The sequence below is a fragment of the Haplochromis burtoni genome, unplaced genomic scaffold, assembly GCF_018398535.1.
Source record: "Haplochromis burtoni strain Fernald_Lab_line unplaced genomic scaffold, NCSU_Asbu1 Contig_195, whole genome shotgun sequence".
NCBI lineage: Eukaryota > Metazoa > Chordata > Actinopteri > Cichliformes > Cichlidae > Haplochromis > Haplochromis burtoni.
Window position 1 is genome coordinate 877,567 of NW_024582556.1, and position 10,091 is coordinate 887,657.

The window sequence follows — 10,091 nt, forward strand, 5'->3', positions numbered from 1 at the left end:
TTTTCTGGGGCCTCCGTGGTTTGTGACACTGCTCTACAATGATCGATTTCGCGACATCATCTACAGTTCCCCCCCAAAATCCTCAATGTCTAAAGCTTCTTTTCCACTAATACCTTCTCAGCTCAGCTCGACTTTTTGGGTTTCTTTACACAGAAAACAACAACTCACCCATCTCCTGGCAGAGAGCCTTGGCCTGTTCCATGCTGTAGAGTCTGTAGTTGTAGAAGCTCATGTCAAAGGCGTAACAGTGATCCTCGTGCTGAACCCACTTGGACTTACCATCGACCTGAGGGCAATGATTAGTTTCTGGGCCATCTTGTAGTTTGGCTCCTGATTACAAAAACGGAGAATAGAGGATAGACAATGGTTAATGACTAACCAAAATGAACTAAATCACAGGTAGATATCCTGCTTTCAATGTACAGTTTCACCCAAAGCCAAAAAAGATTCAAAGCTGAGTGTTTTCACTACTGTAAACCATTCAGTACTGTTGGATTATAGACAAGCTCTGTTTCATACTTAACCAAAGAAGTACCATTTTTTTTCTATGAAAGTTAGTGTCTCACTTTGGCTAGAAGAGGTAATATTGGTGGTGTAACAGATGGCGCCATCGATCATAGCATTGCAGCTGGTCCTTTTCCAGTCTCCAGCAGGGTTTATATAAACACAGTTGGTTTTCGGTGTGTCTTGGGAGTCAGAGATGGTGGGATGGTAGTCAAATTTTGTTCCATCAGACCATTCATAGGCTGAGCCACTGACCTGCACACAGAAACAAAGCATTGTGGATGTCAGGATGTTATTAAGAGGTAAAAGCAAATGGGTGAAGTGCAAACGAGATGAGTTTGGATCTACTATGATGAAGTGAATATTTTTGCTCAGTTTCTTGCTGCCAAAAGTTCTTACAGCATAGTTTGACAGGCCAATCCAGAGTGGGAAGCCATCCATCTTGGAAATGAGCCTCAGGTGTGCGTTGTGCTCCACGTCATGGATGCTTGCCAGGTGGCCTCCAAGCTTATCACATTCGACTACAGCCTGAGACCAATTCAACTTTTGGGTAACAACCCTGTATGTTAAGTTACCATACTGCTGAAAATCCATGGCTGACTGGTTGTATTCTTTCTTGGGTTCTTAGGGGAGAAGGATTAAACACATAAAGTGTTATTTTTAGCATCATGAATTTTTAGTCATGAGAACAGAAACAGGCAAATACTATTAAAATGTAGATGTTTACTATACCATAATCCAGCTTGCAGCTCACAATTGTCCTCTGCTTGAACACGGGGTGTAGCTCTTTCTTTGTGACGAGAATCCATGTGCCATCAGTCGTGAGACCGGCTAAGAATGGGTTTTCTAAATTAGGTCGGCCTTTCGCCCAGTTGGAATATTGCACATTTGTGCCATCATACCACCTTGTCTGGTTATCTATGGCAAAAGATAATCACTATTAGCTCTGGCACATACACAAACACAATAGGACCTACTGTCAGTGTCTGTATAGTATGTAAAACACGGGGCAAGGTAACATTAGCCTGCTGCTATCACAGGATCGGATTTTTACAATTGTTACTGATTGATAAAGAATGGTGATGTAACTGCAAAATGACCTAGAGACTCAGTAACCTTGCCGTTATATTGGAATTTAACCACAATACAACCGCTGATTCTGGTGCCCTATTGTAAAGAGTCACATTGTAAATAAATCGCTCTCACTGGGGCGGACTGACTCGGATTGATTGCACCATGTTGCTAATCTATTTGTGTGTATAAATTAGATGGCAGTTATTAAAAACCTTCACCAATATGTCTGAGAAAGAATCCAGTCGGACCAATTTGGTCCACGATTATTTGGACACATTGCTTCTTCCTGGGCGACCTGCACAATCAACTTGCGATCAAAAATGATCTCTCAGAGAGAGTGTGGCAAGCTCAATGTGTGGGCAACCAGCTCATTGCTGCATCTGCTTGTAATCAGTCACCAAATGCAAAAAACATTTCAATCCAATGATTGGGCCACCTCCAATTTTTTCTAGTCACAAAGATGTTCCTGGTTTTTTTCTTTGCCCTGGTGTGACTGACCCATTTGTCTTAGAGGAGAAAAAGAAGGGTCAATTCCCAAGAGCTTTGGTAACAAGACAACCAAAAATAAAACATCTACTAAACACAGGTACTCATATCTACCATTGTTATCCTTGAACAGTCCCAGCCATACAAACTGGACCAATGACTCAAAGGGCAGCAGCTGGCTCTTTATAAACTCGTTCTCTTGTGCATTTCTGATAGTCAGGATGTCTGCATCTGCATCTGAAACATATATACACACCATCATTAGTAACTTTAGCCATGCTGAAGAACGCCGTGTGACTAATATTATCAAATTCTTACGAAGTTTTTTGCAGGTATTCTCAATACGTCCTCGGTTATACGACTCCCATCTGGAGCCAACCAGCTGAAATGAGTAGCAGTTATTCTTCCAGGGGATCCAGTTTGGACCATTTTTTTTATGGGGGCACTTCACTAAAACATCCTTATGTGTGGGGATTTTGTGCTCTGTAAAAAAACCAAAGACAAAAAACAAATGGCGTAACGATGCCTTACAAGAAAAATAGATAAAAGCTTTGATACCACGACATTAAAAAGCAAAGGATGATAAAGGATAATTATCGTTTCTAGAGAAATTAGGAAGAAACTGCTTTGCAGCCAAAGAAATCAGGAACAAATTATTTTTATATTAATGTCTAGAAGCTACACTATATCGCTCAAGTGTTCGCTCATCTGCCTTCACATGCATATGAATTTGAGTGACATCCCATCCTTAATCCATAGTGTTTAATATACTGTCAGCCCACACTTTGCAGCTATAACAGCTTCAGGTCTTGTGGGCTTTCCAGAGCATTTTATGGGAATTTGTGACCATTATTTCCTGAGTGCATTTGTGATTTTAGATACTGATGTTGTACAACAAGGCCTGGCTCACAGTCTCCACTCTAATTCATCCCAAAGGTGTCCTGTCACATTTAAGTTGGGATTCTGTGCATTTCAGTCAAGTTCTTCCACACCAAACTCGCTAATCTATGTTTTTTTGGACCTTGCACTGATGTGCAGCCATTACTATATCCTCACTTACTGCTTGGTTTGTGGCAGACAGCGCCTCCTAGACTGTCCAGACACTCAGTGGCTTTCCAGAAGCCATCGGTGTCCAGGTAAACGCATTGGCCACTAGTGGCATCAGAAGACCAGCGACTGAACACAGTGTGACTTTGGTCAGTCCAGTGGTAGTGGTTCCCGTCCTGAGTGCAAAAGAGACGGGAAATCATTTTAAGGACTGTACAAGTGATGAGTTCAAACAGAAGTCCCTTTTGGTCCACTTACATCTTCGCTAAAGAGTCCAATCCACATGGGTGTTTTTGCACGGCTCACGTGCACGGTGAGGACGGATTGCATGTAGGTATCAGCCACGCTTGCCAGGTCCATGTCGGTTTTTTTGCACTCCTCTAAAGCCTCAAACCAGGTGAGATTTTTGACGAGCAGCAGCACGGTGTGGTTATTGACAACGAAAGGCTTCATGGGGACCTGTGGCTCCTCTAGCTTATCTGAAATGAGAAATAATACATGTCTTTTATCATCTCATGACAGGGCTGCAAGAGACCTGATTCTCTGTGCCTTTGTGACACAGAAATGTATCTGCTTTGCACTTTGTCTTTTAATGGAGAGATTGCTGTAGAGATACGAGAGGAAATTATAGGCGAGAGCGATGGGAAACGACATGCAAGGAAGGTCCACGCTTTTTTTTTTTTGCTCCATGGATGTCTCAGTTAATAACATTAACCCCTACACTACTATTCTAAAAAGGGCCCTACTGCAGTTTTTGCTGCTCATTTATCAGGATTTATCACATCAGGTACATCAAAGTTCACGAGTTAAGCACTCATAAAATTAAATCTCAGGATAAACATGCATGTTTTGGATGAGATTTGGATAATAACATGACAGGAGTAGAGATTCACCTGCATAGTGTTGGCAAACAGCCACATTTAGCATCTTTGTGCAGCTGGTGTAGTCCCAGGTACCCAGCATGTCAGACTTGCCGTTATGGAGCATGAACACGCACAAATCCAAACTCTCCAGATCCCATGGCTATCAAGAGACACAAAGCAAATAATTCATCTGAAGTTTGCATTAAAATAATTACCGTCATTGTCGGGCTATAAGCCGCTACTTTTTGCACAAGCTTTGAACCCTGCGGCTTTTAGTCAGCTGCGGCTTTTCTATGGATTGTCCAGGATTTTTGTGATATCGTAAGATGATTTGTTTTGTTTGTTCCGCTGTTGTACGGCACTACGTTGCCTGGTGGAAGGGCATGTGATCAGACACACAGTATCGGGGTTCAAGAGTGGTATGTTGGTCACATGTCCGTCTGCCAGGCAACGTAGTGCCGTACGAAGTAGCGCGAAAAACAAACTTCAAAGTAGCGCTACGCGTTCAGTGGGATGCGTGGATGATGAGCGGCGATAAACTTGCAAGTTATGCCCAACTCCACCAGTGGATTCTGACAGCGTGGAAAAGTGTGAAAACATCCACGATCACCAACGGAGTGGATGACGAAGCCATCCTGAGCCTGTTTGTATCCGACACTGGAGAAGAGGACTTTGGTGGTTTTAGTGCGCAGGAAGAAGAGAAAGATGGTGGTGAATGACTGACTTTTCTTCTTGTTAAAGCCGTGTCACTGCATCTGAGCCTAAAAGGTAGTCCGAATCTATTTTTCTGGTGTGCTGTAGGTTATTGTTATGTACTACATTTGTTACTCATTTGCAAATATGCAAATATGTACCCATAACTTGTTTTTCAAAATATTAATAAAAGGGGTGTGTCTCCAAACAGCCATCTCTTTCCTGACAATTCCCTTTGTGCATATTCTCTTACATATAAGTCAACATTGAAACACCTGCGGCTTTTAGTCAGTGCGGCTAATGTATGTACAAAACAGGATTTTCCCCTGATTTTAGCTTGTGCGGCTAATATTCGGGCGCGCTTTGTAGTCCGGAAAATACGGTAGTTGGAGATTTGGGTGTATTACGATAATGCAGTCATGGTTCATAACTGTACAAATACATGCGTCTGTCAAATATGTGGCGCGCCTAAAAGAGATATCAGCTGAAGCAATTTACTTACATGAAAAGCCACGACCTTGTGCATGCCCAGAAGCAGAGGGTTAAAATTTATGTAGTTCACTGTAGAACTGTCAATCCATGAAGCTTCACTGTTCTGGATTTTCATACCAATCCATGTTTTGTCCATGTCTTTTGTGTCCATCAGGAGGGTGTTGATGAAATCTGAAACACACATTTGTTACACATATGAATTGTATAATATTTTGCACCGAGGAGTTTCACATTTACACTCTTGGGGACTTCTGTCACGCTTTTCATAAACTAAAAAAACTTTGTCAAACAAATATATTTCAGCTCGTCATGAGAAGCATGTTAACGTTCTCACCTTGCTCAATCTGATCGGAGATGGTGACCAAGGTTCCCTTTACTGTCTGGCATTCCTCGTTGGCACCCTTGAAGTTAAAAGGTTTTGAATTCTTCATCAGCGTGTAGCACTGCAAAAAGACACCAGCATCATAATCACTACAGCAGAAAATGCCATTAGTGCAACTCAGGCACTGGGTTACTAATCTATAAATAAAATACGTGACTGATGGCAAAAAAGCCACATTATCAGAAATAATTTTACAACCAATGTTCTATCACTCAAGCATTAAACGAAGCATTAACATTAAAACATATAATTAAAACCCTCGCTATGAAACTGCAGTAGTAAATTTGATTTGACTTTCTTCTATGGGGATTTTTTCCTAAAATATAAACTATCATTGCTTCCTGATTTTTAATCACTTAGGACTTGTAAAAAATGACAAGAATGTAATATGTATGTAATAAATGTGTCAGACTTTATTTCTGAAGGGGATAGATTCCTTCCCACAGGGCAGTCCTCCAGGCTGAGGCTCCAGGGGGTTTTTCTCCACTAATGTCGTGTTCACTCTTTCACACACAAACGGTAACCTCCGTGAGCACTGATCAGAGTCTGCAAGTTTAAATAGGACAGTAAATGTGTGTATAAGTGTTAGAAGTAGTGACTGTAAGGGTACCCTACAGCTCTGTGTAAGGAGAGAATAAGCAAGAAGTCACTCGTGCACTATGTAATTTGGCTGAAACGTGTTTTCACTGTTTTTAATTGGAAAAGAAAAGTCAATGATTTCATTGCACTAAAAGCAATGTGATTTTTTTTTAAACACAATAGTTATTTAACTTTTAGCAGGTAAATATTTGATATGACTGCTCTTTGCTCCTCAGCACAATATGAGCATAGAGGTTCTCACAACAAATTTAAAACCTTAATCATTCTCAGCCTTACACAAACTCTCTGGTGTTTACTCACCGGGAAAGACACTTTCAGGAGTGATGTAGGTGCAGTTACCCAGGGGAAATAAATGGTTATAGAAAATAGAGTTGTACCTAAACCAAACAGAATTTCAATGAAGCTCAGTATCACATTTTACCACATCTATACAAGTTCAAAAAGGTGTGTGTGAGACTGGCTTACGTCATAGGGAATATGCGTCCAGGCTGGCTCATATCAATCCACCAGCTTTGCTTGTTGGAATCCGATATCTGTTTAAAACATGCAGGTTTAAGTGTCACACAATTGAAATTGGTGGTATCAACGTCTGAGGTGACTTATATTCCATACTGTGTTTAGTAAGTATGTATCTAAGAAGTATGATGTTGACACATATCTTTTATTAGAAGCAAGTATCACAGTTGTTACAGGTTAATAGGACTTATGCCCCCTTTTTCTCTAAATAAATAAAAAAAAGTGTTGAAACTTCTGTTTAATTGTGAGTAGCTAACTGTATATTGTGCTCCATAAATGAGTCATTTTCTTTTTTGACTTTTCAGTGCTGGAAGATTTGTCATTCATATTGTTATCCATTTACAGCTTTTCACAACCTGAATATAGTGGGAAGAATTCCTCTTGTGATCAGACTTCTTCATTGTTAGCTGCCCATTTATTATTAGTTAGATTGTATAAATGATGATTATGAAAAATCTTAACAAAGCAAGAAATAAAAACAGAGGTTTCAAGGTTGTATTTCAGCAAATGTGATCCTTCTTTAGTTCTCTGCATAGACAATTTATGTGCAGTTGAAGCCTACTCAAGCTTGACTGGATGAAATAACTAGAATCAGGAAACTTCCAGCACTAATTTTTTCCCTGCCTGACAAAACTTGCTGATTCATACCGATATCTGCTTAAAATGAAGAAGAACTAAGTACCACCTTACTGTCTCTATAGCATTTAAGAGTGTAAGTAGCAGCCAGGTGCTGGCAGAACATGGAAATACAGTTTAAGACTGCAAAGCTGCATCTGAACAAACCACAAGACATCTGGGGGAAATGACCTTTGGAGAGAAGAGCCAGAATTCACATCTGATGAAAAACAACCACAGCACCATAAACACACCAACTGTCAAGCACGGTGGTGGAGGGCTGAATTACTTGGGCCCCTTTCTGTCAGTGAGTTGACCATGAACTCTTCTGTATACCAAAGTATTCTAGAGTTAAATGTGACTCCGCGTCTCTAACAGCCTTGTTCAGTTGGCCCAAAACGGGTCAAACAATTGGACAATGCTTCAAAGCAGAGCAGCAAATCCACAACAGAAAAGAATCAAAGTGTTGCAACGGCCCAGTCAAAGTCAGGACCTCATCCTCAACATCAATGTTAATGCGGGACCTCAAGGAGCAAAAAGAAATGAGAATGCTGCTCTTGTTATGCTTGTCTCAAATGAACAGTCCAATATTTCAAAATAAAATCAAAACTTCAATCAAACATTTCTGATGATGTTGTTTGCCACTTGTAATAGTGTGCCACTTACTGTATATATTGCATTTTGGATTTTAATAGCAGCATCGGTGCTAGTTGGAGCCGCCAGTGTGCCGTTCTCTGAATCGCAAAAGAGCCTCGCCTCCTGAAAACTGAGCGGTGGCTTATTAACAAACCAAAACTCTGCTCCATCCACAAAGATGGACGAGTCATGATGCCCATCTGAAAAACAACACAAACAACTCTAACGTTACAACACAAAAGAAGAAAAAGTTTAAAAAAAAAAAGTCAGACTAATGATAAATGGCCTGCATTTATATAGCGCTTTACTCAGTCCCTAAGGACCCCAAAGCGCTTTACACTACATTCAGTCATTCACCCATTCACACACTGGTGACGGCAAGCCACGTTGTAGCCACAGCTGCCCTGGGGCGCGCTGACAGAAGCGAGGCTGCCGGACACTGGCGCCACCGGGCCCTCTGACCTCCACCAGTAGGCAAATACGGGGTTAGTATCTTGCCCAAGGATATTTGGGATGCAGCCAGGAGGCAGCCTGGGATCGAACCACCGACCTTCTGGTTTGTGGCTGACCTGCTCTGCCACCTGAGCTACAGCCAATGATAGATGCAATCACACTGAACAAATGATGATGAGGGCATTACCGGGATTGTACCACTCTGGCGTTTTCGGTGTCACTCCTATTGAGACATCAAACAAAGAATTCAAGTAGATTTAGTCCATCAGGTTTTTAAATTATACGGAGACATCACTGCTGTACAAATGACTCTTTCACTTTGTGGACCTTCAAATTCCTGTTAATTAGCTTAATGAGTGTTTTGAGCTCTTCCCAAACCAGTACCAGCCTTTATTTGGTGCACACACAGACTATACGTCATTGGTCACAGATATAAGCTCACCTCGGGGTATTTGGCAGACCCATTCCAGCTGCGCGTCACAATGAAAGGGTCTGGGGTAGAAAGGTATGGGAGGCAAGTCGTGCACCAGATAGTAAAACACGTGTTTCAAGCTGTTCGTCATTGTCTGAGGACACAGATGGGTTTTGCACAAACATCACCAATAATGAACAAAAATCGGCAACACAATTCTGACATCACAGATCATGTTCACTGTCTGTTTGAGAAGAAAAAAAACATACAAGAGCTGTTTGTGTCTGACAACATGAAACAACTTTTAATGCTGAGCTTTTGGAAGAGAAAGAATAGAGACTACAGATTCTGAAAAGCCCACGACTGTATAAGCCAAATGTTTCCATCTTTATTAAAAGTCTCAGTTTAGCGACCCACCTTGAATGCAGTGCAGTCCCGATCGTACGCATCGTCCTCGTAGAAATTTCTGTATGAAATATCTAGAGATACCTATTAAAGACACAAACATGATATGAAACACTCCACCAGATTTTACAAAAATTGGGGTACGTGTGTTTAGAGCTGGGATGCTCACGGGCCGGCCGTCACTCCACTGCCACGAGCGATCTGCGGGGTTTCTCCTGTTCAGGCCGATCCAGAAGTACCGATTATTACTGCAAGAAGAGGAGGACACTGTGTTACTCAACCAGCCTTCTTTCAAGTAGGAAGATAATAATTAGAATTAAACATTAAGACAGTTTGATGTTTCACGTAAGCTTTTATTTCTCCCCCCTCGCTGACTCAACTGCAACGTGCAAAATGTGAGACCGGAGATGGTATGTGTTTATTTCAATGCTCGAGCCGAGTGCGCTCGATGTTTATGTGAGCAAAGAGACAAGTTTGAACTCTTAGGTATGCTCCCACGAAGCAGCATGTTTACAAGTCGTCTCCTCGTTAAAGCGACTAGATGTGCCGGTCCGATAAAGAAAAGGCTGCCGGTACACACCCCACCACCTCCCGTACACACTCTTTTGTTTGAAGTGTGTATAAAGGTTAAAGCCATAACGAATATTGATTTGTTCATACAGGAAAGTTCCAAAGACTCCTATCAGACATGAGTTTGACACATTGTACATGTTAGAAAAACAGAAAACTATAGAAGGACAGATTCTTCAGCATGACCAAGCCATTAACAATATAACTGTTATAAATGCTACACCACTTTAGCATTAGTGTTTCTATTAATAGAACTTGAGCTACTACGGTTCGAGCCGTTTTCGTTGTTGTGTCCTTGGGCAAGACACTTCACCCGTTGCCTACTGGTGGTGGTCAGTGGGCC

General features: G+C 41.4%; 1 protein-coding gene across 1 annotated transcript in view; it reads right to left on the reverse strand.

The window, feature by feature from the left end:
• Positions 1 to 10,091, reverse strand: part of ly75 (lymphocyte antigen 75) — a gene marked incomplete in the record, with an annotated part of 27,209 nt that overhangs the window by 3,889 nt on the left and 13,229 nt on the right. Inside the window, 19 exon segments of the mRNA XM_005935253.3 lie at positions 169 to 330; positions 567 to 759; positions 904 to 1,127; positions 1,237 to 1,422; positions 2,179 to 2,301; positions 2,383 to 2,547; positions 3,125 to 3,287; positions 3,370 to 3,590; positions 4,005 to 4,134; positions 5,170 to 5,330; positions 5,494 to 5,602; positions 5,954 to 6,087; positions 6,442 to 6,518; positions 6,607 to 6,674; positions 7,939 to 8,108; positions 8,549 to 8,584; positions 8,804 to 8,927; positions 9,191 to 9,262; positions 9,348 to 9,426. Coding sequence (XP_005935315.1) covers positions 169 to 330; positions 567 to 759; positions 904 to 1,127; positions 1,237 to 1,422; positions 2,179 to 2,301; positions 2,383 to 2,547; positions 3,125 to 3,287; positions 3,370 to 3,590; positions 4,005 to 4,134; positions 5,170 to 5,330; positions 5,494 to 5,602; positions 5,954 to 6,087; positions 6,442 to 6,518; positions 6,607 to 6,674; positions 7,939 to 8,108; positions 8,549 to 8,584; positions 8,804 to 8,927; positions 9,191 to 9,262; positions 9,348 to 9,426 — 2,597 coding nt within the window.